Source organism: Oryx dammah, unplaced genomic scaffold (genome assembly GCF_014754425.2).
Source record: "Oryx dammah isolate SB20612 unplaced genomic scaffold, SCBI_Odam_1.1 HiC_scaffold_28, whole genome shotgun sequence".
In the NCBI taxonomy this organism is placed as follows: Eukaryota; Metazoa; Chordata; class Mammalia; order Artiodactyla; family Bovidae; genus Oryx; species Oryx dammah.
Genome location: NW_024070212.1, coordinates 106,001,244 through 106,028,475, shown reverse-complemented (window position 1 = coordinate 106,028,475; position 27,232 = coordinate 106,001,244). Strand labels below are relative to the sequence as shown.

At 45.9% G+C, this 27,232-nt stretch overlaps 2 protein-coding genes across 5 annotated transcripts; one reads left to right on the top strand and one right to left on the bottom strand.

Moving 5' to 3' along the window:
• Positions 1 to 1,535: 1,535 nt before the first annotated feature.
• On the bottom strand, positions 1,536 to 10,596 carry CUNH1orf109 (chromosome unknown C1orf109 homolog). 4 transcript variants are annotated; one of them, XM_040231686.1, is made up of 5 exons: positions 10,322 to 10,596; positions 9,854 to 10,131; positions 7,771 to 7,950; positions 5,484 to 5,602; positions 1,536 to 5,314 (listed from the first exon to the last, which is right to left on the bottom strand). In XM_040231686.1, the coding sequence occupies exons 2-5, from the start codon at positions 10,126 to 10,128 to the stop codon at positions 5,277 to 5,279; spliced, it is 612 nt and encodes a 203-aa protein (XP_040087620.1). In that variant the 5' UTR covers positions 10,129 to 10,131; positions 10,322 to 10,596; the 3' UTR covers positions 1,536 to 5,276. The 4 variants fall into 4 exon arrangements, with proteins under 4 accessions (XP_040087620.1, XP_040087617.1, XP_040087618.1 ...); XM_040231683.1 differs by having other exon boundaries at positions 5,221 to 5,602; positions 10,322 to 10,350; positions 10,382 to 10,567; XM_040231684.1 differs by having other exon boundaries at positions 5,221 to 5,602; positions 10,385 to 10,567.
• A 404-nt stretch (positions 10,597 to 11,000) lies between these two features.
• Positions 11,001 to 26,023, top strand: CDCA8 (cell division cycle associated 8). Its single transcript, XM_040231676.1, has 10 exons — positions 11,001 to 11,118; positions 11,258 to 11,386; positions 13,212 to 13,252; positions 15,440 to 15,512; positions 17,771 to 17,853; positions 20,462 to 20,526; positions 21,387 to 21,482; positions 22,584 to 22,710; positions 23,463 to 23,549; positions 24,753 to 26,023. Exons 1-10 carry the CDS (start codon positions 11,022 to 11,024, stop codon positions 24,795 to 24,797), a joined length of 843 nt encoding a protein of 280 aa, XP_040087610.1. The 5' UTR covers positions 11,001 to 11,021; the 3' UTR covers positions 24,798 to 26,023.
• Positions 26,024 to 27,232: the final 1,209 nt, after the last annotated feature.

Sequence of the window (27,232 nt, the reverse complement as noted above, 5' to 3'; positions counted from 1 at the left end):
TTCACTATGTCCCAGAGTTTGCTCAAACACATGTCTGTTGAGTCAGTGATGCTATCTAATCATCTCATTCTCTGTCGCTCCCTTCTCCTCCTGCCCTCCTCAATCTTCTCCAGCGTCAGGATCTTTTCCAATAACCCTATGCACTTAGTAGGTAACTAATCAGTTTCAAGTGAATTTCATCCCCTCCAATGTTCATAAATTTACCACAAGCCCTCACTTGTGGGCTTGAGCCTCACAACTCTGTAAGGACATACACCATTATTTTATTGCACAGATGAAGCTGAAACTCAGACGAAGGGAAACAACTTGCCCAAGATCACCTGGCTAGTCAGAGGCTGACCTGAGACTTGGTCCAGCCACTTGAATTCAGCAAGGTTTCCCCTGAGCCGGTTATCAGCGTCCTAGCTCCTTCCCCCACATCCCTGAATCTGCCCCTCCAAATGTGCGCTCTGCCTGCCTTCTCACAGGGAGAAGGAATTTCAAACACCCCAGTGCCTGAACAAGCTGGAGATGGTACCCAGCCCCCATCACCCTGATTAAAGTCAGGACGCTTTAATCTGCCTAAGAGAAGTCAGGATGCCCTACTCTGCCTGAGAAAGAATCTTGAAGTCCATGCTAAATGTGGATGGGCTAGGGGCACGAAAAAAACACAAATTCTTCATTCCGTCCCAATAGACTATCTAATCAACGGGGAAGAGGGTTCTGAACACTAAGAGCCTATTTCCCCACCTGAGGGAAACAGAGAAAAGAACTCACATTTGATATCTCAACCAACGAGCCAGTGGCATGGATGGAGGAGGAGAGCTAGGATTCCCCCTATGATGATTCTCCCTAAATTAGTTTATAAATTTAATACGATTCCAGTAAAAATATCAACAATTCTTTTTTTTTTTTACTGTGGGAGAGTGGATAGGGTGGTGTTAGCTAATTGAAAATTCCAGGGGAAAAAACCATGAGCAGTGGTAGGAATGAGAGAGAAGGCTGCCAAAATCTAACAGGTATTAAGGCTTTGGAAACAACCTAAATGGCCATCAGTATGGGGCCAAATGGGGCTTCCCTAGTGTCTCAGTGGCTAAAAAAAAAACCCACCCCCCCCCCCCGCCCCAACCACTTGCCAATGTATGAGACGCAGGTTCAATCCCTGGGTCAGGAAGATCCCCTGGAGAAGGAAATGACAACCCATTCCAGTATTCTTGCCTAGGAAATCCCGTAGACAGAGGAGTCTGGCAGGCTATAGTCCATGGGGTCACAAAAGAGTTGGACACAACTCAAGTTGACTAAATAACAACAAAGGGGCTAAATAAATTATGTCATATTCACACAACAGAAAACTATGGAACTCTTACAGAAAAAAATTGAGGAAGCCCTTTACATATTCATAAAGAATGATCTCTAAGATACAGTAAGTAGGTGGAGAAAACAAGGTATAAAACTTGGATACACAGCATGCTACTATTTGTAGAAGTTATGGAGAAAATACAACAATATTTGCTTGTATAAGTCATCTATCACTGTGGAACGAATTACCCCCAAACTTAAATGACTTAAACATTTATTATCTTGTTTCCATGGGTCAAGAATCTGGGCCCAGCTGAGCTGGGTTGCCTTTGGCTTAGGTCCTCACGAGGTTACAGTCAGTTGTTAGCTGGGGCTGTGGGCTCATCTAAAAGCTCAGCTTGGGGAGAAGGTCCACTTCCGAGCTCAGGCGGGGTTCTGGCAGGCGTCAAGCTCTCACATGAGGTCACCATGGGGCTGCCTCCCAGCCTCACAGTGGACTTCCCCCAAGAGAGTGAGGGGCAGCGCCCTCGATGGAAGCCACAGCCTCTCCTCACAACCTACTTCCAGAAATGACATCCCACCACTTCCACCGTTTTTTGTTCATTAGAAGCAAATCTGTAAGGGCAGCCCACACTGAAGGAGAAGGGACTATGCAAGGGCATGGGTCCTTGGGATCACTGGGGCTATCTTGGGGGATATTCACCCCTGTGTTCATAGAGATGAAGAATATTTTTGGAAGGACACACAAAACATTTAACATTAGTTGCCTCCAGTGAGGTGGCCTGAGTAATGGGAGGGGAACTTTTCACTGAATATGCACCTATGCCCTTTGAATTTTGTACAATGTGAATGTATCACTCACTTTAAAATTTAACCAAATTAATTATAAATTTAAAAAGAACAATTAGGATAGCAATTTAATACCATAAGAATGGCTAAGAAGGAACAATTATACTTAAATAATACACAGTTATTACTTACTACCATAAACAAACTTGTAGCTATTCAGTCATAATTACTTGTTTAAATGAGGGAGGTTTTAACAAGCTCTTTACTATACTCAGACACACACACACAGACAGACAAGCAACTCCCATTTGCAAAATACATACTCTTGAGCAAGGTATTCAGGGCTCTTCACAAATTCATTCCAGTCCACCCTTACAGACCCATTACCTGCCAGTCTTATATACCCCTGTGAACCCCAGGGACTTGCTATACTCAGCTGTTAATGTTTCCACTTCTATGGCGTAGAAGCCACAAGCACGATGCCCGCACACAGCCAACTCCCAGGAGGTGTCAGCTTGCAGTCTTTCTCAGACACTGCCTTTGCTTACACTGCCCCTGGGCGTGGAGCAGCCCGCACTCCTCTCCAAGCCTCCAGGCCCGACTGAGATGTCACGGTTACTGTGAAGTAGTCCCCCAAGCAGTTGGTTGTCGCCTCTACTCTCCCACAGAACTCTGTTTTGACTATTCACTTTCACTATTGTGTTACACTTTCACTTTTGTGTTACAATGTAAATCTCTTCAACTTAAAGTCTGGTCCCTGGATCATCAGCATCACTTGGGACCTTGTTAGAAATGCAGAGTCCAGGGCCCCACCCTGGACCTACAGAGTAGGAATCTAAATTTTAACGAGATACTGGTGATTTATATGCCATCCAACCATCTTATCCTCTGATGTCCCCTTCTCCTGCTGCCTTCAGTCTTTCCTAGCATCAGGGTCTGGAAGACGAAGATTATGGCATCCGGTCCCATCACTTTGGCAAATGGATGGGGAAACAATGGAAACAGTAACAGACTTCATTTTCTTGGGCTCCAAAATCAGTGCAGATGGCGATTGCAGCCATGAAAGATGCTTGCTCCTTGGAACAAAAGCTATGACCAACCTAGAGAGCATACTACAAAGCAGATATTACTTTGCTGACAAAGGTCCATCTAGTCAAAGATATGGTTTTTCCAGTGGTCATGTATGGATGTGAGAGTTGGACCATAAAGAAAGCTGAGCACCGAAGAACTGATGCTTTTGAATTGTGGTGTTGGAGAAGACTCTTGAGAGTCCCTTGGACTGCAAGGAGATCCAACCAGTCAATCCTAAAGGAAATCAGTCCTGGGTGTTCATTGGAAGGACTGATGCTGAAGCTGAAACTTCAATACTTTGGCCACCTGATGCCAAGAGCTGACTTACTGGAAAAGACCCTGATGCTGAGAAAGATTGAAGGCGGGAAGACAAGAGGACGACAGAGGATGAGATGGTTGGATGGCATCACCAACTCGACGGATGAGTTTGAGTAAGCTCTGGGAGTTGGTGATGGACAGGGAAGCCTGGTGTGCTGCAGTCCATGGGGTCACAAAGAGTTGGACACGACTGAGCAACTGAACCAAACTGAACACAAGCTTGAGAAATACTGGTTTAAATCTTTCCTTGGTTGAACTATAAATCTTTCCGGGTTCTCCTTTACCTCTGTCCCCAGAGTACATTGTAAGACCTAATACCTAAAGGTCTTAAGGTTATTTACAATTATTGTATATATCATGGGCTTCCTTCGTGGCTCAGTGTAAAGGATCCACCTGCAATGCAGGAGCCACAAGAGACATGGGTTCAATCCCTGGGTCAGGAAGATCCCCTGGAGGAGGGCGTGGCAACCTGCTCCAGTATTCTTGCTTAGAGAATCCAATGGACAGAGGAGCCTGGCAGGCTATGGTCCACAGGGTCACAAAGAGTCGGACATGACTTAGCATGCCCACACAGGTAGAAAAACATGAAGACTTAAAACATACATGTAAAACATAATACTATAATAATGCATAGAATGGTATATAATTGCATTGAGCTATATATAGAGAGAGATATGAAAAACTAGCCCAACTATTTAAAGGTGTTTCTTTAAAGACAATTTAAATAACAGTATGTATCAATGATACCCAAATTGTTTTGTTAAAAAAACTGTGACTATGGACACTGAAAAGATACATATAAAATCTCTCTGATGGAGTTCCGTTTTATGCTTTTCTACATTTTAAATGTTTTCCATAATTTTTCTATGATTTTTTAAAAACCATATCACTTTTATAACTTAAAAAGTCATTTTCATTTTGAAAAATATCTACATTCTTTCTTAAGTCCCTTTACATCCAATAACCAAGATTTTTAACCAGCCCAGGAAGCTGACAGGTCTGCAAGGATCACAACCATTTCACAGATTAAGGCACTGGGACTCAGAAACACAATCCTGATTGCCTGACTCTGGACTGGGGACCTCCCATCCATGCAGCTACTCCAAGATCAGGGGCCTGTAGCAAATTGGCTGCCGGCTTTGGTAAAAAGAAAACCATGTTATTTTAAGAGCCCCACTATCCCCAGTTACTTACTGTCAGTAAGAGCAACAAGGGAACAGATTCAAATGCAAAACTCTCAGAATTCATGCTACACCACCTCCCCCTGGTGGAATGCTCTAGAAAGTGTCCTGATGACAAGGAGCCATTGCAACTGGAAAACAATGAGTTTTCCATCAACATCACCTTCACTTCTTTAAATCATCAAAGCGACATTTTTTTCCATCAAGGAGTCAGGTACTGACAAAAAGAGAGGAAATCAGGACCTGGTGTCAATGAGGCTCAGAGCCTTGGATGATGCTGGGGCTGGTGCCAACTCTCTCCCTGGCCCTTCCCTCTCTTACCACTCCTGTGGCTGTTGCTTCTGTCCCTGGTGTTCTTCTGCACCACCTTTCCTGTATCCTCTCTGCCTCTGTCCACTTTCCTGAGGCTTAGGGAAGGGCAAGGGGTGACCATGTACCCTCACCCATGACCCAGCGTGAAGCAGCCCCAACATCAGGAATGTCCAGCAGAATCCGCTGAAGAGCCAGTCCTCAGGCGCTGGGCACTGACATTTCCAGTAAGTCAGGACGCAGCACTGACATTTTTTTAGACATACAAGAGGGCAGCAATGTCGGTCTTCACCTGTGTCCCCCAAGTCTCCCGATAAACACATGGCTTCTTCACTCTTCCAGGAAGAAGGAAACATTCAACATGACATCTAGAACAGGAAGAGAGAGAACATGTGGCATACCAGCTCTCCAGAAAACACAAAACACCAGATCTGTAAAAGCTAGAGGCACCAGGAGGGGGAACCTCTTCGTGATTCCAAAGAGGCTAGACACACAAAGGAGGGGAGCAGACACGAAGGACTGCATGAAAACCAGCACCTCGTACAAGGTCCGGGTGTTCATCTTCTGAGATTCGGTCCCAGGCTCTGGGCAAAGCTTGGATATTTCCCAAGTTTTCCCATTGGATTGACGATAGGAGGTACTTCCTCTTCAGGTACTTTCCTGGGAGTTGAGGAAGGTGCTCAAAAAGAAAATGAAATGTGCTGAAGGAAGAAAATACCCTGGAGAGCATTCCCAGGAGCTGGAAAAGCAAAAGCACAGCTATCATTACATTTACCAGGTGGGTAGGCTCACCTCCATCCCACTCCAGTGCTCTTCCCTGGAGAATCCCATGGGCAGAGGAGCCTGGTGGGCTGCCATCTATGGGGTCACACAGAGTCGGACACGACTGAAGCGACTTAGCAGCAGCAGCAGCAGCAGGCTCACCTCTGCTACATATCTTTACCAAGCCCCTCCATACACAAGGTTCTGGGCTACAGGGAAGGGATGAAACACTGCCCCTGCAAACTGGGATCTCACTATGGTGAGAAAAACACACAACAGAAACTGAAAAGACTCCAAATGGGAAGAGATAAAACTCAGTGGAAGTTCACAGGATAAATTCATCCCTCTTAGAGCAGGGCTCCCCAATCTCTGGTACCTGTCTGTGGCCTGTTAGGAACTGAGCCTCACAGCAGGAGGTGAGCGGTGGTCCAGAAAGTGAAGATTCATCTGCCACTCCCCACTGCTCGCATTACCACCTGAACCATCCCTCCCACCCCTGACTGTGGAAAAGCTGACTTTCACGAAACCAGTCTCCAGCATGAAGATTCCAGCTGGTAGGAAGAGCTTAAACCAAGACAGAGAAGAGGGGAAGCACGGAATGGATTCAGGACAGTACATCTTCCAACGAGGTGCAGGATGGAATCGTGTGTAGGGAGCATGCAAGGCAGCTGAGCAGGCAGGTGGAGGGAGAAGACACAGACCAGTGTGCGGGGTCTCACCCCCAGGACACAAGAAGCTACGGAGAAGCCCTACCCAGTAGGATCAGAACAGGGTCTCCTGAAGATAAATCTGTAGAGCATGGCCACGACCTGGAGGTAGCTTCTTCCTTCTAAGGAAAGAAGCCAGGGTCAGAGAAACCTGACTAGAGATGGCATGCGACAAAGGGTCCAAGTGAGACCGTGGCACAGGCAGTGGGGATACAGAAGGGATCTCCGAGAAACACCAAGGAAACAGAACGGAAGGACCGGACAGTGGAGCCAAACACCCTTCCAACAGCACCCGGCACACAGTAAGAGCTCCTGAGGGCTGCCCCAGCTGCTGCCGCCAGCGCAGCCAGCTCCGCTACCGATGCAATCAGCAAACAGTAGGCTCAGGGGCAACCCTCCAGCTTACAGACTAGGCGACGCTACAACTAAAGAAGAAGGGAGCTGATGGGGTGGGGGCTGATCTCCATCTACGTGAGCCTGCAGTACCATGAGATTCCAGCTGGGAGGCAGCTGCAGGAAACTGAAGATCAAAACTAGAGGCAAGAATAAATGAAGGCAGAAACTCCAGCCAGAGAGTAGACGTGACTATCAGGCAAGACTAGAGAGAAAAAGGGAGCAGACTTCAACGAAACGGTCTTTTGGCTTCCACCCAAGTCTTCCCTCAGAACACAGATGGGTGATAACATAGGTCTGATCAGATTACTCCTCTACTCAAAACTTTCTACAGCTTGTGTCTCTCTCAGAATAAAAGCCCAACTCCTTCCAAAGACCTCGTAGGCCCTACCAGCCCCAGCCCTGTCTCCTGACAGCATCACCTGTTAGACCAGGCCCCTTTCACTTGGCTCAAGCCCTACTGGCTGCCTTGCTATTTCCTGAACGGACCAAGTTCGCTGTCACCTCAGGCCCTTTGCACTTGCTGCTCCTTCTACCCGCTACACTCTTCCCCCAAATATCCACACAATTCTTCCCCTCACCCTCTTCACATCTTTTCTTAGAAACCACTTTCAGGGCAGTGAGGCCTGCCCTGACCACCCTATTTAAAACTACAAGCCCACCCTTAACCCTTGCTTTCCCCAATCCCTGCTTTATTTTTCTTCAAGACACTTAATATCATCTGACATTTTATATATTTTCCCTTTTTTAATGTCTAGCTCCCACCACCTAGAATAAAGCCTGGAAGGTAGCATCTGCTCAATAAATGATTTGAGGAATCACTGTACAAAGGAATGCAGGAGGAATGCAAGTCCAGGAACCAAAGAGAACTGACTTAAACTATGTATTTTTGTGTAATCTGGTGAAAACTGAATTTAACAAGACTTCCTGGAACAGCTCTGTGAAACCTGTGTAAAGGATATGAATTCCGATAATGTCTCTCAATGTCCTGCAACCACTCCAACATTTCAGCCACAGAGGGGCTCGCAGCTGAAGCCCGCAGGACAGCATCGAGGCCGATCATGTCTGCGTGCTGCTCATAGATCTGAAGCACGTGCTCCACGTGGCTGCTGACCACATCACGCACCTTGAGGAGGGTGGCTCTGGAGGGAAAAAGTCTGATATTAGGCAATATGATGAGAAAGGCCTATGGCCAGGTTCCTTAACCTCGGTACCAAGAACATCTTGGACCTGATGATTCTTTGTGGTGGAGGGCGGCACTGTAGGTTGTAGGTTGTTCAGCAGCAACCTGGGCCTCTACCTACTAGATGACAAAAGCAAACTATGTCCCCACCCATCTCAAGCTGTGGCAATCAATACTGTCTCCAGATACTGCCACACATCCCAATGGGAAAAACTGCCTCTGAAGGAGATCTACTGGTCCCAGGTGCCTTGGATGGAGGGGTGGCTTAACAATTAAGAATTGACTTAAAGAAGATGAGGCTGAAGTTACATCACTCTCAAAAGCTGTGTGATGGGCCCACCTGCCAAAGATAGTAAAGACCAAGCAGGCTTTCTGGGACTCCCATAAAGGAGGGGAAATGTTCACACATAGTCTAATGCCACATATGTGAAAGGAATTAGCAAGAGGGAACTACAGCAATAGAGCAGTATTGTGCTCATGCCATATCGTGCCCCACCCTAGTGAATTCTTGAATGGGTAAAATTTGAGCTCTTGATGCACACAGATTATTGTCAATCTCAGGAAAGTTACTTATTCTCAATCACAAACAAAAACAAGTCTCTTTTGTTCACTGTGCATCCTAAGTACCTAAAACACTGAGACTGGCAGACAAAGCAACAAACATTTGTCCAATGAATGAAAAGGACTGTTGTGAAGAGTAAATACAATAATGCATATTAAGCCATTAGGGAAGTACCTAGCTTATGGCAAATTTTATTATTTTTACATGATTATTTTAAAAATTATTATATAATTATTTTAAAAGTTATTATTCCATTAGTGACTCCAAGAGGTCTAGCCACCAAGACGAAGGCTACAACTTCCCAAAGGGCAAGGAACTCCCTAGCCAAGAACTGCAGCTTTCAAGTTTGACTGTGACTCACAATTAAAAACTAGGCTAAAAATAACAGCCTAATACCCACATAAAAACATGTAATCAACTGAAATAAAAGTTCGCTACCTTAGAATGTATAATGACCTAACTTAACTGACTCTTTTACTCAACTTAGGAACTAAGTCGGCCTTACTATTGTATTCCTAGCACCTGTGTTTTGCATCCCATGGGTTCTTAATGTTTTTAGTACAGATAAATACAAAGAAGGCCCCCATCTTTGAGTTTCCTATCAGTCTATGGCAAACCCTACACACTAGAACCTTCTTTCATCCTGGTTAAGGGAAGGCTATATGTGCCTTCTCTCTTCTCTATCCCCAATGACCTGTAATTCTAAGATCGAAGGCCTAACATTGGTGCTTCTCCTGGCTCAGACACCAATGTACAGCAGAACAAAGCAGTGGTTAGGAGCTTCTGGCCCCAGTGCCAGAGGCACTTGGATGAGCATCCCAGCTTTACTATTTACTAACTGCCTGAGCACAGGCAATTTGCTTGAGCCTCAGTTTCCTCACTTGAAAAATGGGATTAAGTGAGGTTAAGTCACAGTTGTTGAAAAGATTTTATGAGATAATGTATGGAAAATCCTTGCTGCTGGCACCTACTAAGTTTACAGTGTAACTCCTGCTGCTTTCTACCTAAGGAAAACTACAGTGGAGGGCCAATGAGCTTTCTCCATTGTTTTTCTGTTCTGCTTTGATAACTTTTACCAAGTCCACCACTGTCATGCCTAGCTGATAAGGGAAATGCCAGAAAATGTTTTTTGACAGACAGAGGTCCCATTGCAACAGATGGAAAGGGGGTAAGGTTGACACATCCCCAAATACCATTCTCTTAAGTAAGGAAAAAAAAACCCTTTCTCACTGATCCTAGATTATTAAATACCCAGTTTTAACATCTCTAGGCCAAGAAAGAGCGCCACTGTGCCTCTTACAGCCTCTCTCCTAGCTTGTCCAGGATAGTGTCACCAGCCGCCAGCTGCTTGCGCCTCAGCCGTTCCTTTAAGTCTGGGAAGGCCCGAAGTGAGGGCACATCCTCAAATCGCAGGTTCTGTGCGGCTTGCAGCTGCTCTGCGAGGTTGCTGAGGGAGGCCAGGAGGGGCGGGCAGTCTCTCAGAGCACTCTGCCACAGGCCCTGCTGCTCGTCCACCACGGGAAAGCACTTCCTCAGGGCCTCCTGCACGGCAAGCAAAGCCTGATCTTCAGTCATCTTCTATTGTAGGGGTGAAAACAAAAAACAAAAACCAGGAAAAAACAAATATCATTAAGGTCCCAAGTCGACAGGCAAAGGGCCGAGTCAAGGGTGGGAGTTATTTCCGTTCTCAGGGAGGTCCAGCTAAACAAAGTTTCCTCATGTAGGGCCGTCTATCCCGCCCGACAGGTGTTTCTAGCGCGAGTCTTACCTTCAGAGAGGCTCTCGGAAGGCAGAACCTTCGTTTCCCACCGCGAGAAAGGTTCCGGACTACCCCTTGGCTTCGGGCAGTTTCAGACTGAAGGTTCACTGGGCCGACCCGTGCTTCCGGAGCCAGAATCTTATCTCCTCTACTTGAGGTTTCCGGCCGCTCTTCTAAACCAGCGGGAAAACAAAACTAAAGCAATAAAAGTTTAAGGAAATTCCAAGAACCCTGCACGCCTCCGCTGTTTCTCTGCGCATGCCCAGACGTGGTTACAGAGTCGCGAAAAAGAAGTGGTCGGACCGCAATGCCTTCTGGGTGCTGTAGTTTACGTGTGGACTGGTTGCCCGATTGCGAAGCTTCTCTGTGATTGGCTGTTGTGAAACCCTCCTAAGACGGCGGCTTTTTATTGGCCAGCCTTTGGCAGTTTGAATTTGGTGGCGGCGGTCTCACGTCGCTTTCGTCCCGGAGCCGCTGCGTCTCAGCTGAAGCAGCCGGGTTTTTCCTCAGCCCGGGTTTCAGAACCTGCAGGTGGGTACCTCGCGAATCCTTTATTCCTCGGGCCCGGAAGGGCAGGGGTCCCCATTCAAACCCCCAGGGGGGCCCTCCACCCTCCCTCGCCCCCTTGCGGCCCCCTCTCCTTCACCATCTCCGCCGCTGACGCCTTGTGCCTCCGCCCCTCGCTCCCCGCAGCCTCCATCGAAGCGCCATGGCTCCGTCTAGGAAGGGCGGCAGTCGGGTGGCTAAGACCAATGCGCTGCGGAACCGAAAGCTCGCCTCCTTTCTTAAGGACTTCGACCGTGAAGGTGAGGGGCGGAGCCCGGGTGGTCGCGGTCACCTGGGGCAATCGCGGGGTGCTGGAGGACTGGGACGCGGGCAGCAGGGATTCCGGGAACCTTTTCCCCGCGGGGTGACCCGTGCCGTGTCCTCTCTGCCCTCTCGCAGTGCAAATGCGATCCAAGCAAATTCAGTCAGACAGGCAGAACCTCCTCAAAGAGTTGGATAACCTGTACAACATTGAGATCCTGCGACTCCCCAAGGCGCTGCGCGAAATGAACTGGCTCGAATACTTCGGTAAGAGCTCCTGGTCTTTCCCCAGGCCTCGGCCTGGAGCCCCTCTGTGGTTACCATGGCAGCTTTTATCTTCTCAATGAGGTCTTAGAAGGAAATTGCAGGCCTGCTCCTCCCCAATCCCTGTCTCACCTCCCGGCTTTTCTTCTTAGCACTTTCCCTCATCTTCCTCTGCAGGCAGGTAAATGTTTTCTCTAAAGGAGGAGATAATAACTATTTTAGGCTTTGTAGGCCAGAAGGTTCTCTGTCCAAACTACTCAACTTTGCTGTTATAGTTCAAAAACAGCTGTAATGAATGGGCATAGCTGTTTTCCAACAGAAATCTATTTATGGAAACACTGAAATGTGAATTTGACAGATTTCAGATTTCATGTGTCATGAAATACTCTTTTTTTGAGGGTGGTGGTATTTTATCTAACCATTTAAAAGTGAATGAATGAATAGATTGTTACCAGAGCACAGATGGAAGGATAACTCCAACCAGCTCTTTCTTTAGCTTATGGAAATCACCAATTTATACACGAGCAAGCAAATTGCAAAGTGCAAGGACTCGGAGAGTTTTCCTGGCCAGAGGAAAACCCCACCCTATTCCCTACCCTACCCCCTGGTTAAACGTCCAAAGAAATGCAAGAGGCTGTCCTTTTGCTGGGTTACCCTTTTACTATTTTCTTATGATTACCCACTAGGTAGCCTGCTACCTGGATAGAAATGCACGTTCTGCTCACATAGATGTCATTTAATGATCCTTTTGGACTTTTCTCTTTTATTTATTAATCTATTTGTGCATTTCTGTAAATATTCATTGAGCATGTGTTAGTCACAATATTGGGTGCTGAAGATGCATTGGGAAATAAAACGGACATTATCCTTGCCTCCAGGAATTTACAAGTTAGTAGAGAAGACTTGTTCTAAAACTTTGGACGTGATTATATATTTAAAATTATAAGTACTACAAAAGAGAGTAAAGTAGTGGTCAATAAGCACATTTATATAGTGCTTTCTATGCCAGACAGGCATTGTGTTTTCCAATGTTAACTGAAAAACCAAGTGTTTTCCATATATTAACTGATTTCATCCTCATAACAAACATATTAGTTGTTGATTTTATTCCTGCTTTGTAGATGACAAGATTAAAGCACAGAGATTGTTTGCTCAAAGTCTCGTAAGACATATTTGAATGTAGGCATTCTGGTTCCAAAGTCTGAGTTTTTAACTGTTATACAGTATACTACCAGCACTTCCAGCAGGAGGACTCTAACCTAAGTTTTTATTCTACATCTAAATCTTGCGAAGATCTCTTCATTCAATACACATTTACATCATATATACTGATGACATAGTTTTTACCAGAAGCTGTGGATATTATTTTTGTCCTCGAGTTCAGTTCAAGGCAGGGTTGGGCACTTCTACAGCTTTGAGTAGTTGCTGGATATGGTGATAGTGAGCAACTAACTCAACATATTGCAACAATCTGCTGTGAGAGAAAAATAAGCAGAGTTTTGGGTTTGAGCTGGGTTTTGAAAGATGAATTCCAAGTCTGTAGAGTGCAGGGTATTATTTCAGGCAGGAGAAATAACTATCAGAGCACTGAGTCATGAGACAGTGGCACATTTGGGAAATAACAGTCACTTCGGCGTAGTGGGACTTGTAGTAAGTCATGAAGGGAACAGTCAAGCTTAGAGAAAGATTAGACTAGGTTGTAGAGGCTCCTGAATGTTGGACTAAGGACTTAATCTGGTCCAGTGTAAGGTAAGTGGTCATATTAGGGAAGACAGTTTGTTAATTAAATGATTATAATCTAGTAACCAGCAAATTGTTCTTTTCAAAGCCCTTGGAGGAAACAAGCAGGCCCTGGAAGAAGCAGCAACAGTAAGTGACTTCTATTTTTGAACTCTTGGTTAGTTTTAAGTTTAGTCCGTCCACAAAATTCAGTGGTGGGTGCTGACTGTGGAACAAGTTCCAGAGGGGACATTACTGATGTCAGCTAAAAGATTATAGTTGTTGAATCCTGAGTACGTGAAAGCCAAGTAGTTCCAAGGTTTATAGAGAAATAGTCCTATTTGGGGCAGGTTCCTTGCAGCTCTTTGCCCTGACCTTTGCACCTTAACAAAATGTTCATAGTTAATATTTTAATATTAATTGTCCCCATTCTTCTAGCCGTAGCATTTCTCACACTAGTTGAACGAAAAGTCCTAGGCTAGGGGAGAAGTAGAAAGCCAAGTTCCTTTAAACCCCTGGCTTGCTAGGGGACAAAGAGACTATTCCCTTTTCACATCATACTCTAGAAGCTGTGCTTTTGGTTGAGACTCTTAGGATTCCCCGCTCCCTCTCACCTCCTTCCCCTCGGCATCATTACTAGGACTCAAGGCAGTATGAAGCAGAATAGACTTTAGATCAGTACTGTCTGTTACAATAGCCACCAGACACGTGTAACTTTAATTAAAATGAATAAAATATTCAGTTCCTCAGACACATTAGCCATGAGTCATATGTTCCTTAGCCACGATGACTACTGAATCATCCTCCATTTCAGACACCGCTCATCTCTCTAGCACGGCACAGCTGCTTGCTCAGCCCCGACAGCCTCAGAATTCTTGTTTGAGTACTCCATGTAGTCTCTACCAATTCAGAGATGAAACTGTGTCATTCCTTGTCTGTAATGGCTATTCTGATACTTAATGTGCCCTACAAGAAAAGGCTTGTGAAGCATGCCTGCTTTTGGCTATTCCCATACATATAGATAGTTACCACTGGGAATAAACTTAATTAGAATGGTGACTGGAAGCCTTTATGAAGGGTGCAGGAGCATAGCAGAAAAACATTTGGCTCTCTACACTTAAAAAAATTCTTTTAAGGTAACTGTGTGATAGGTGCATTAATTAACTTGATTGTGATAATCATTTCACGATGTGTATGTGTAACACTTTCTTTATATACATAGGAATTTTTTTTAATTTGTTTTTTAATTGAAGGATAATTGCTTTCAGAATTTTGTTTTCTGTCAAACCTTAACATGAATCAGCCATAGGTATACATATATCCCCTTCCTCTTGAACCTCCCTCCCATTCCCCCCGCCCCATCCCACACCTTTAGTTTGGTACAGAGTTTGAGTTCCCTGAAACATACAACTAATTCCCATTTGCTATCTGTTTTATATATGGTAATGTAAGTTCCCATGTTACTCTCTCCATACATCTCACCCTCGTAACACTTTAAATGTGTTAGAATCATATTTGTCAATTATACCTCAATAAAGCTGGGGGTGGAATGAGAAGACTGACATAGCATCAAGTGTTGTAGAGAATATGGGTCATTTGAAACTTGTACTGTTTGCTCCTGGCCTGTAAACAAGTACAATCACTTTGGAAAACAGTTTTGCATAATATTAAGCCTGAACACCTGTGTACCCTGCAACTCTGATGCCCTGTCCCTAAGTACACAGCCAAGAGTAAGCCTGGGCATGTGTGCATCAGACACAGCTATAAGACAGTTCAAAGCAGCAGTGTTTGTAATAGCAGAATACTGTTGACAGGAGACTGGACAAATCCATTGTGATAGGTATTACAAAGCAGTGAAAACAAATTAATTTCGATCACAAATAGTGGTCAAAAGCAGAACCAAGCAAAATATTGTTTAAGCACATAGACATTTGTGGAGAAATATACATACACTGGTGTGCTCGATTCATGGGGTCGCAAAGAGTCAGACACGACTGAGCGACTGAACTGATACATACACCCACGCTTTCTTTCAGGCAAATGGAATGATAGTGGTTATCTCTGAGGAATGACAGAATTAGGACACCAGTCACCTTCTGAGGAGAGGCAAAGAAATAGTACAGGGAAAAGTACATAGCTAGAAGCAAGTAATTGGCAATGTTTTGGGTCTTTGGTTGTATGGTGGATTTATGGGAGTTCAGTATTTTGTGTCATAAGTAACATGATCTTTTGTATGTATCAAAAAGTATGGTTTTTTTAAGTTGTTTTTAATCTTAAAATATTGTTCCTCCTGTTTGATGGAATATACCTCTTGTTTTCTGACTGTGTTTGGCACAGGCTGACTTGGATATCACAGAAATAAACAAATTAACAGCAGAAGCTACTCGGACACCCCTGAAACTTGCCAAAAGTGAGTACTTTTCAAAACCCCTTGTTAAAGTGAGAGAGCGAAGGCCCAGTGTAGTTGGCTGGCCACTCGGGGAGGCCTCCTAGGAGGAGTCTCTTCCCTCTAATGCCTGGTCCTCAGTCTTGAAAATCCAAAAATTTGATTTTTGTCCTCTGCATTCAGTTAATTATATGAAGGACTGATAACTAACCAAACTCTTCAGACCAATTTGTGAGCTAAAATGAAAGAAGAAAAACAAAAGTTGTGCTGGAAACCAAACATTGTTGCCTGGTTCCTTCCCTGAGAGAGAGGCGAGCAAGGTTTGGAGAGGTGTGACAAGACCTGGTAGTGCTAGCCAAGACTCCCTGACGTGAGCAGAAGGATCGAAAGAAAATTGTGAAAGGACCGACTTTCTCAGCGTGTCATTCCATGCTACTCAGTTCGCTGACCCATCCATGTAAAGTTCTCTCCCATACACGCCCCACACTCGGGGAAACAGTATCTCAGAGGGAAAGTTTGGGGATGCTGATTGTAATTAGTGAGCATAGATTCAGGCCAGGATGGGCTCTCCAATGGACATGCTGTCTTAAGCTCTGGACTTCAGGCTGCCCATCAGGCAGCACCTTCTCTACTGGGCCAGGCCTAAAATACCACCCAATGCTTATTCCAGCTTACCTCTTTTTTTTTGAAGATAAATATATTTGTATTCTTATTTGTGTCAGAAAAAAAAAGCTTAAAATTCATTGAATCTGAACTCTTTCCCCTCGGTTAAATTTCTCTATGGAATCCCTGCTTAGGATTTTCTAGCCTGTGGTTGTATGTATTTAGCAATGAGACACTCCCTTTCAATGATAGACAGCTGGAATGATTAGAATATTTTTTCTAATTTTGAACCGAAGTTTCCTTGTGGTATCTACATACTGATACTGCTTCTGTTCTTTGAGGTCCCACAGAGCTGTCTTCCATATGACAACCCCTTAAATATTAAAAACTGGTATTACTTCCTCTTGAATCATCCATCTTAAATATCCCTCATATTCCTTTCCCTTCTAAAATGACAATTGTAATAACTTATTATTTATAAATAGTATTTTATTACAATAAATAGTAATAACAGTCAAAAAACTAGGATCATGGCATCCAGTCCCATTACTTCATGGTAATTAGAAGGGGAAAAAGTAGAAACAGTGACAGATTTTATTTTCTTGGGCTCCAGAGACTGTGGATGCTGACTGCAGCCATGAAATTAAAAGACACTTGCTCCTTGGAAGGAAAGCTATGACTAATCTAGACAGTATGTTAAAAAGTAAAGATATCACTTTGCCAACAAAGGTCCATATAGTCAAAGCTATGGTTTTTCCAGTAGTCATGTACAGACGTGAGAGCTGGATCATAAAGAAAGCTGAACACGGAAGAATTGATGCTTTAGAATTGTGTTGTTAGAGAGGACTCTAGAATTCTGTGGACAGCAAAGGAAATCAAACCAGTCAATCCTAAAGGAAATCAACCCTGAATATCTACTGGAAGGCCTGAGCTGAAGCTGAAGTTCCAATATTTTGGCCACCTGATGCGAAGAGCTAACTCATTAGAAAAGACCCTGATGCTGGGAAAGATTGAAAAAGAGGGCTACAGAGGATGAGATGGTTAGATAGCAACACTGACTCAATGGACATGAATTTGAGCAATCTTGAAAGATAATGAAGGACCTGGTATACAGCAGTCCATGGGGTCGAAAAGAGTTGGACACAACTTAGCGACTGAACAACATTAATACTTATAATGTGTTCAGTATCATTCAAGGGACTTTACATTCATTCTTCCCACAAATATTTAATAAGCACTTATAGAAACAATTCTAGAGTTTGGGATGATTAACAAAGACGCCGTTTTTGTGGAGCACACGTTCCATGTCTCATCATATCCCCATGAAGTGTCTCCTCCATTTTATAGAAGAAGAAATTGAGGGTAGTGGTGGAAACCATATGGCATAGTTAGAGGCAGGATCAGGCCTCAGGCTCAAGGCTCTCTGGCTCTGGGGTCTGCATTCTTAATCAGAATGCTGGGCTGCCCATATAAAGCATGATAGAGGGTTTTTTTAACCACTCTGAGACCTTTTTTGTCTGTGTGTGTGGCTAAATCCTTTTTTTTTTTAAATCATCTTCTGTTGCATCTATTTCTTGATTTACAACCTAAAGATTGCTCAAGTTTTATTTCCTATAAGAAATGTGAATGCATAAAAGTTTATTCCTATGAGAAATATCACTCTGTTAAAACTCTTATAGCACGGAAGGTAATGCAAGTGGATGAGATGATAATGGAAGAAGAAGAGGAAGAAAATATCAATAAGAATCCTCAAACTGCAAGAGTAAGTAGGCACTCAGATTTGGGGCGGGAGCCTGTTAGCAGACAAGGAAATACTTAAAATATAGTATACCTCCTTTCTACCTTACCCCACTGCCCCTGGAAGTTTTACCATTCCTCTTAGGACACAGCCTTTAAAATGGGTGAAATTTCACTAGCTGGAGAAGAAAAGGAAGGGAATTCCAGGAAGAGGTATGAAAGTGCTGTTTGAGGAACAGGAAGTGGTTTGGTGTTGTGGCAAGGACATAAGCTGTGAGGGTAATCTGGGGAAAGCAATGGTCTTGTGAGCCAAGCTTAGAGGTTGTGATTTCATGAGGTAGGTCATGGTAAGTAACATGATGGATAGATATTTCAGAACAGCATTCAGGATAAACGAGAGAGAGAGAAAATTAGAGACAAGGGAGCCAGTTGGGAAGCTTTATTATTTTGTTTAATTGACGTGTAGTTGATTTACAATGTTGTGTAAATCTCTGCTGTATAGCTGAGTGACTCAGTTATATACTATAGGCATTCTTTTTTAAATATTGTTTTCCATTATGATTTGTCACAGGGTATTGAATATAGTTCCCTGTGCTATACAGTAGGACCTTGTTTATCCATCTTATATATAATAGTTTACATATGCGAATCCCAGTCTCCCAGTCCTTCTCTGCTCCACCCCCACCTGCCTTGGCAACCACAGTTCAGTTCTCTGCGTCTGTGAGTCTGCTTCTGTTTTGTAGATACGTTCATTTGTGCCATGTTTTGGATACCACATGTGATATATGGTATCCACGTGTGATATATATGTGGCCTTTCTCTGGCTTATTCACTTAGTATGATGATCTCTGGTTGCTTCCATGTTGCTACAAATGGCATTGTTTTGTTCTTTTTTGTGGCCAAGTAGTATTCCATTGTGTATATACCACCTCTGCTTCATCCATTCATTTGTCGATGGACACTTAGGTTGCTCCCACATGTTGGCGATTGTGAACAGTGCTGCTGTGAACACAGGGGTGCGTGCACCCTTTTGAATTATAGTTTTGTCCTGGCGTGTGCCCAGGAGCGGGATTGCTGGGTCAGAGTGTGATTGTGCTTTTAGTTTTCTGAGGAACCTCAACGCTGCTTTCCATAATGGCTGCACCAACTTACATTCCCACCAGCAGTGTAGAAGGGCTCCCTTTTCTCCACACTCTCCCCAGCATTTATCATTTGTAGTTTTTAACAGTGGTCTTTCTGACTAGTGTGGGGCGGTACCTCGTAGTTTTAATACGCATCTCTCTAATAATCAGTGATGAGCATCTTTTCGTGCGCCTACGGGCCATCTTTGGAGAAATGTCTGTTAAGGTCTTAAGGTCCTCTGCCCATTTTTCGATTGGGTTGTTTTTTTGTGGTTGAGTTGTATGAGCTGTTTGTATATTTTGGAGATTAAGCCCTTGTCTGTGACATCATTTGCAAATATTTTCTTCCATTCTGTAGGTTTTTTTTTTTTTTCAATGTTTCCTTTGCTGTGCGAAATTTGTAAGTCCCAAAATTCAGTCCCATTTGTTTATTTTATTTCTATTGTCTTGGGAGACTGACCTAAGAAAACATTGGTACAATTTCTGTCAGAGAATGTTTTGCCTATGCTCTCTTCTAAGAGTTTTATGGTGTCATGTCTTATGTTTGTCTTTAAGCCGTTTTGCATTTATTTTTTTGCACAGTGTGAGGGTGTGTTCTAGCTTTATTGATTTCTATGCAGGGGCTGCTGTAATTCTTGAACTGAGGCCCTGACCCTGTGAAAAGAGAAGGGATAAGGTTTACAAAGGAGAATGGGCAAGATTGGTGGAGAGAAGCAGCGACCTGAGACGACCAGGTGGTTTCTGGCTTAGGGAACTGCCCTCTGGTGGAACTGGGGCATGGGAGGAGGAGGGGTGCTGGGCCAGGGCAAAGGGAAGCAGTTAGTCTGTCAGCTGTTTGACCTGCTGAGTGTGTAATACTTCTCCAGCATGTCTCGCCCTGACAGAAATCTCAGCCTGAAGCTCAGGCAGAAGTAAGAGATTGAGAGACACCGACTCCCAGATCTTTAGGTGGTTGTCCCAACAGGGGGGTCAATGAGGTTGTATGGGGAGAATGTGGAGGGGAGCCTGAGGGTGGACCCTGGAGGGAAGGTAGAAAGTGGAGCTCAGCCTGCAGAGCAGAAGGCCAGCCAGGAAAGCAAGGGTGGTGGGTCGATCTTCGGAAGAAGGGAGGATCATCAGAAGGTACCTGATTCTTGTCAGGTACCTCCAAGGACTCGCAAGGGTGAGGGCTGCTGAGGGTTCCTTGTGTTGGGCACCTGGGTGCCCTTAGTGACTGTCACAGCAATGCTGTATGAGGGGGTGGGAGCAGGGTAGGGCAACGAAGCAAGCTGCACTCAGTTCAAAAGGCATTTACCTTTAATCTTGGTCAAAGTTCTCTAATTGGAAGACTCAGACAGTATAATTCTTAGTTGACCAATTCTGCTCTGGATTATTTAAGTCACTGTAGTTCTGTAAGGTATACCTTCTGATGTTCAGATATTCAGTTCTTTTTCAGAGCTGGTATCCTTCTCCCTAACCTTTCCCCTTTGTGGGGCTTTTTGTAACCTCAGTTTCATTTGTTTGTGACTTCAGGCTAAAAGGTGTCCTCCATCCAAGAAGAGAACCCAGTCCATACAAGGGAAAGGCAAAAATAAAAGGTAACAGGTTTTCCAAATTCAGATGTGCTTTTGGTTTTATGGGAGAGCCACATTCATCGTGGCAGGAATGGGCGATAAAGGGGCTTTTGTAACTTGTTTTCAAGTAGAGCTTCACATCATTGAACCCACCAGTATCTGAGCTTGGGGGGCCTCTAGAAACCGTCTGACCCAACACCTTCTCTGGTTCTTCTGCCCATGTTCTCTGTCTCCCCCTCTTTTTAAAATGCAAACAGGGAGATTAATAAGACACAGAAACATACAGTAAGCACTGCATATTTTGTTCAGTTACCAGACAGTCCGTGTGTAGAGCTACCCACATGGTTAGTCACAAAGTGGCTATCACCTACCTGTGGCTAGTTTCTTGAAAAATTCCTCCTGGTCCTGCTAAGCAATGAATCACCATGGACTTGAATTTCTTATGCTGGGAGGGTGGGGGAGGGGGCTGCCTCTTAATGAGCTCAGGAAAGGAGTCACTAGAGCGTGTCTGTGAAGAGTGAGCTCCTCTCTCTTCTCCCTGGGCAGTGGGAGCTGTCTGGCAAGAGGACAGGAGCTCCAGCGAGGGGGCCTGCAGGGTGCAGAGGGGCTGTCTCCTTCCTCTCGCTCCCTTAGCTTGACTGAGAAGTCAGATTCTGGAGGCAGACTGCCTGGGTTCAGGGTTCTGGCTCTGCCCTAATGTCCCCAAGTTTCTGCATCTGGAAATGAGGATAATGGTGCGTCTCACAGGGTGGTGAAGAGGCTACACGAGCTAATGTGTGGAAGGCGCCCAGGACAGGCTCTGACATGCTCAGTGTTACCTGCTTCTACGCTGTAGTCACTGGACCTGAGAGTAGGTGCACCTAATGGCTGTGTCTTTGCCGTAGGTCAAGCCATTATGCCACCGTTACCCCAGCTGTGGGCCGACTGGAGTTGTCTCTGGTGAAACCAACTCCGGGCCTGACACCCAGGTTTGACTCAAGGTGAGTACTGGCAGCAGCGCTTGGATTTTGGTGGGAGCCCAATTCTTGACATTTGTCAGAAAAGAAGGGTATTTAAGAAAACACTGGAAAGCCTCACTCAGGAGCGTTTCCTAATGTTTGCCGTTCCCCTGAGAGCAGGTTCACCTGTTTTCAGTGGCAAAATGATTGTTTATCTGATGAGAGGGAGGAGACCAGTCTGTCCCTGATGACGTGGAGGCCTCTAGTGACTATTTCGGTCCTTTCTGATTCTGATTAAGTTTATTTTAAGTTGGTAGGTACTCTTCCCCATACCCTTGGTAGGAGTGAAAATTAACGCCACCTTTTGGGAGACCAGTATAAATAAGGATGTTCTTACAGCATAAATTAATCCCTTCTCCAGTGCTGGTCAACTAGATAGCAGATGCTGTGTAGCCATTAAAAAATAAGTGGCTCTGCATGTGCTGATGGGAAGAGCTTCATGGTCGGGAGCCTCTCCACACAGGTGGCAGAGCACCATGCCCCAGATGATCCCATTTGATAGTTCCTGGAGGGATGCATAAGGAACTGAGCATGCTTGTCTCTGGAGGAAGACCTACCTTCTACTTCTAATTCTCACTCCTCCTTAACTTTTTTTTTTTGCATGAGTATATAGCAAAGGACATTTAGGGAAAAAGAGATGGAAGCACTTTAAAGATCTCAAGAAAGTCAGTTTGGGAATTAATATAATGATGTCATCACTGAACCCTCCTCCTTTGACCCTGGAAAATTTCTCCTGATGGAAGCACATAGCCACTCTTGGAAATATATTAGCCATCGTTTATTTCTGGCTTTGTGGATGGATGGATGGATGGGTGGGTGACTACTCTCCATATGGAGCTTTGGACCTAAAATTTACATGGATAAGAATTTACTTTTGCTAGATGTATGTTTGATAATTACAGCCTCCTTTCTCCAGCTGTGTTGAGTCATTACTGCTTTTTAACCCTAAATTTAGCACGCGTCTTCTTAGAAATGTGATTTGAAAACTGCAGCTTGAGGCCAGATGGAGTTTGGAAAGGCTCATAGCGCCTGGTGTCATTCAATCTGCCAAGCCATCTTTACAGAGATTTCCCCACTTTATAGGATCTTCAAGACTCCGGGCCTGCGTACCCCAGCAGCCAGAGAGCGGATTTACAATGTCTCTGTGAATGGCAGCCCTCTTGCCGACAGCAAAGAGATATTCCTCACTGTGCCAGTGGGAGGTGGAGAGGTAAGTGTTCCAGGGAGGGGTGGGTCAGGCCACCGTGTGCTGCTTACTCACCATTTCTTTCTCTTGTCCATCACCCACTTCTCTCCCGGAACCCAAAGTCCTTTGGTTGCCTGGCTCGTCATCTCCACACTTCTGTAGGACTCAGAACCATTTCCTCTCCCAGGGTTGAGCTCCAGACTGGAAAGATTCTTGCCCAGCTTTGGGTTCCATTTGCTCATCAGCTAACATAGGCCCACGTATCTTGTATTAATAGCAGATGTGGAAGACATTCCTGCCCTCGAGTAGCGGTCAGTAGTCAAGCTAGGCTCCCAATTAATAACATAGCATGTGATATGTGCAGTAAGGGAAATTTTAAAGGGTGTGCAAAGGAGGGCACTGTCAGGGTGCATGCTTAGTCTAGAAAGGGGAGCGTGAGGGTCTTCCACTTGGTGTAACTTTGAGGAGTCTGAAGCAGGCAGAGCAGAGCAAGTTGCTGACCTCCGCTCAGGGACGGAGGGGATGGTTTATCTTACATGAGGTCTGCAGGGCATTTCTAAGCTAAAGTGCACCCCTTGTCTTCAGCTGATCCAGCCACTGACCCAGTGTTAAACACCAACATCACTGTCTCCTTGGGACTCACACCCCTCCTGCCTGCCTTGCCACCACCCCCCACAAGTGCAGGACATCAAGGGGACCCCCAGGGCACGCTGGGCTGCTGGCAGAGGTTCCTGCTCTGAGGGACCAGCCACTTTAACTCTCTCCCCTCCCCACAGAGCATGCGGTTATTGGCCAGTGACTTGCAGAGGATTGATATTGCACAGCTGGATCCGGAGGCCCTGGGAAACATTAAGAAGCTCTCCGTAAGTCATTCATGCTCCTCTCCACACACAGGGTGGAGCCTTCTGGGTTTAGCCATTCTTAGGATTGCCTTTTGGGTCTGGGCTGCTGCTTTACACTTACAACTGTTTCCCCCAAGGAATTTTGATGCTAGGTTCTCCTGCTTACCTAGCAGCAATTCTGTCCCTAAACTGATGTTGAATTTTGATCCAACCCAGAGTGCCTACCACAGAAGTTCCACAAGAAAATCAAAATTCTGCTTCATTTAGGCAGTTGGTTTCTGTATGTTATCGCACAGCAGTTGACCTCTGGGAACTGAAACTTCCTCACAGCAGTTCAGGAAGAGGGTGAGGAACCTGTTACAAGGAATCCCACAGAATCAGAGAGAGTGCTGGCCAGCCAGGCCCTCTGGGTGGTGGGACCACGGTGCCAGGGGTTGGTGGGGCTCTTCTCTGCTGCGTCAGCTCCTTTAGCGCCTCTGTCTTTGGGCCCCAAGCACTCATTTCTCCTGCACCTGTCCTTCCTCCCTAAGCAGAACATCGCCTTCTCCATGAGGCTGTTGGCTCTCCTCCCCCCACCTCGGGTCTGGATGCGGTTCTGGGGAGTCGCACTCCCTACTCCATTGCCCAGTGTGAACTGTCCAGTGTTAGTCCTCAGTTAAATTCTCAAGAGGAAGAATCCGCAATTCCGTTCTCAGCTTTGGTCCGACGGGCCACCCTGGTCCTGTCAGCTGGCTTAGTGCGGGGGATGGGAACACGTAGCACAAACGTGGCTGCTGTTGGGGTAGGGTCTGTGAAGGGCATGTCCAGGAAGCGGATGAGGGCGGAGCTGCTTTCTCAAACGTGTCATTCAGAACACAGGCTGGTGCTGAGACTGGGCACATACCAGCCCCCCGAACCTGGGGACATCCTTCATCCAGCTGGACCTCCAGCACTGCTGTTCCCAAATGATACCTTCACTGTCTCATCTGAGATGGCATTTTGCAGCTTTGTTCAGATGAGAAACAGAGATGCAGAAAGTTTAGTTCAGTGTGCATTGGTGGTCTAGCGGTGAGCATAGCTGCCTTCCAGAAAGGTTAGTTCGTTCATGTATGAATAGAGGATGGAGAGCTGAGATTCAGTCAGACTGGCCCAGTCCCAGAGTCAGTGCTCCCTGAGTAGACTAAGGGACGGGTGGGCATGTCTGCCCAGCACCACCCACCGAACGACCTCTCCTTCTCCTTTCAGAGCCGTCTTGCTCAAATCTGTGGCACCATACGAACTCAAAAATGAAGCTGCTATTCCAAGTCGGGACAGGATGGGCCTTCAGTGGGCACTTGTGGGACCCTGAAGAAACTTCTTCCTTTTGGCTTACTGTTTGTTTGAGTGTGAAGTCCCAGAGCACAGCGTGGTATTCCTCTTGGAGAACTCAGGAAGCTTTGCTTTGGGCACCTCCCAAGCCAGGTGACAAAGACACTGCCTCTGCGTCCATACAGTCCAAACTTCCTCCCTTCTCTGAACCGAATGCTCCTTCCTGCTCCTGGAGTGGCCGCCTCTGCCTCCTGCAGCTCCGTGTCCTCTTTGCCCTGCCCCGACTCAGAGGAACCTTGTGTTCCAGGAGGACTGCCAATCTCTCTCACCAGAGAGCCCTATGCAGCTGGGCTCCCAGCCTCCCAGCCTAGAGGGAGGGAGCTCCATGAGGCGGCTCCGAAGCTGGAAGGGACTGTGCAGATGGGGCCAGGACCAGCCACACTTGTGATCCCAGCAGGACACATCTTCTCCCCCGTGCCCATCCCCCGCCTCCTGCGGTGGCTGCTGCCGGGGCTCTGCGGTCTTATGCCTGCCGTGCTCAGTAGTTCTGTGTCAGGCTGATTTGTGGACCAGTACTGTGTATTATCCCTGTTTACCAAAGACCAAAACTTGGTTTGAGGGCAGTTTCCGTGTCTCGCTCCTCTACCTCTCCAGTTAGTTGTTAGTGGGAATCTGGATAAGGGAACTGTAGGGTTTAGATTGGTGTGGGGTTTTTTACATGACTGGCTGCAGGTGAACTCAAAGCTCTCTAGTCTCTGCCAGTTCCGTAGACTTTGCCGAGAGTGCTTCTCTTTTCTTAGGTTAATGGGAGAGTGAGTGTAGCTGGTCTGGGGGCCTCATTCTGTGCGTTTCGCCTCTGCCCTGGTGTGGGCTGTCTGGTGGGCACGGAGACCCCTGCGCCCCATCCAGCCCTTCTGCCCCGAAGAATCATGGGATGTGGTCCGAGAGTCCCTGCCCCCAGCTTGGGGGCACAGTGTTGTGTGTGTGGTTCTTTGTTGTACTTTTTACTATTTTCTACACGACCATCCTGGTAATCCAGTCCTGTCCAAGATATGTTCTTTTCAAGTTGTTTTATTCTCCCTTTCCTGAGACTTTTGTACATATTGTTTTCCTGAGTCGTGGTATCTGTAAGCTGATTTATTCTGATCGGAGCTACCAAAAGGTATCGGTTTTCAATAAAGTGTGGATTTGGATTTGTTTTTAACTGATACTCCACCTGCCTATCATCTCCAAAATGTGCTACCTGGACTAAAGACAGTTTGGGGGCTGAAGCTACTAGAGCGGAGGGTCCACAAACAGCTACTTCCCGCAGACGTGAAAGCCTGATACCTAAAGAGGGGGCCCTCTCCCCAGGCAGGGCATGGTAATCTAGCCCAAGTTTTCTCCCAACGCCTTCTTTCCACAAGCTAGAAATTTACATCTTGGGGGCACAACAACTAGGGTATCTATAGTTTACCTGTGTAGCAAGTCTCGTCAGCCAGGGACAAAGCAGGACCCCAAGTGATTCACTGATGGGGCGTCTCACTTCCTAAGCCTCAGGCTCTGGCAGATCTGCCTTCCTGGCATTTTCACTGAAATGATCGAGGTGGGGCTCACAGTGGAAGAGAAGACAGACTCGGGTCACAGTTTAGGAGGTCCATGGTGTTGACAGTTTCCGGGGAAGGCCCTTCAGTCAGTGACGGCATTCAGAGTAGCGGTTACTCATTTCAAGAGAGCAAGTCACCAACGCTGAGGCTTGTACCTTTTCCTGCATCATCTGGCGCAGGGTTAAGTACAGCCTGACATCAAGGAAACAGGATCCAACAGCCTTCACTCACGGCCACCTCACCCTAGTTCACTCCATTTGCACCACTGCCTAGACCCAATTGCAGGGAATGTGTAGCATGTAACAGGTGCCGAGTAGATACCAGTCATAGACAAAGATGGACCAGTCCATCCCATGTGAGGGCCAGAGATGAGAACGAGCTTCCCTTCCCAGGATTTAAAGCAAGGGCTGAACTGTCACCAGGCTGGGATGCTGCAAAGAAAAGTCACTCTTACTGCCAGACCCCAGATCAAAGAGTTCCAGCAAACATTTTCACAGTTTAGATTTTTTTTTTCCAAATTGATTGCTAACAATTTAAATTGTGAGATTTCACAAAAATGTTCACTAGCCACCAAAAATAAGATTCAGCAACAGGGGCCACAGTCAACAGGAGCTGTATAGCAGCTTTCCTTGACCCTCAGAGTCTTCTTCCCATTCAGGGGAATTCTTATCTCATCCCTGTGGGCAGTTTACTTTGTAGCCTCTGCTGTGTGTATGAAAAAAGCTGAGCTGCTCTGGGCTGAGGGAGGAGGAGGAGGTGGCAGCCTGGCGGCCTCCCCATCACCAGGGGAGTTTCAAAGAATCCTAGGGTTCCAGTAAACAGTAAGTGTCA

Bases quoted from the DNA above. Each gene is read 5' to 3' on its own strand.
- CUNH1orf109 (XM_040231683.1), bottom strand. From the start codon at position 10,128: ATGACTGAAGATCAGGCTTTGCTTGCCGTGCAGGAGGCCCTGAGGAAG. The intron at 7,951-9,853 runs GTAAGAGGCACA...TTTTCCCTCCAG, and splicing joins GACAAGCTAGGAGAGAGGCT to AGCCACCCTCCTCAAGGTGC. The intron at 5,603-7,770 runs ATATCCTTTACA...ACTCCCAGGAAA, and splicing joins GAGAGACATTATCGGAATTC to GTACCTGAAGAGGAAGTACC.
- CDCA8 (XM_040231676.1), top strand. From the start codon at position 11,022: ATGGCTCCGTCTAGGAAGGGCGGCAGTCGGGTGGCTAAGACCAATGCG. The intron at 15,513-17,770 runs GTGAGTACTTTT...AAACTCTTATAG, and splicing joins ACCCCTGAAACTTGCCAAAA to CACGGAAGGTAATGCAAGTG. The intron at 23,550-24,752 runs GTAAGTCATTCA...TTCTCCTTTCAG, and splicing joins GAAACATTAAGAAGCTCTCC to AGCCGTCTTGCTCAAATCTG.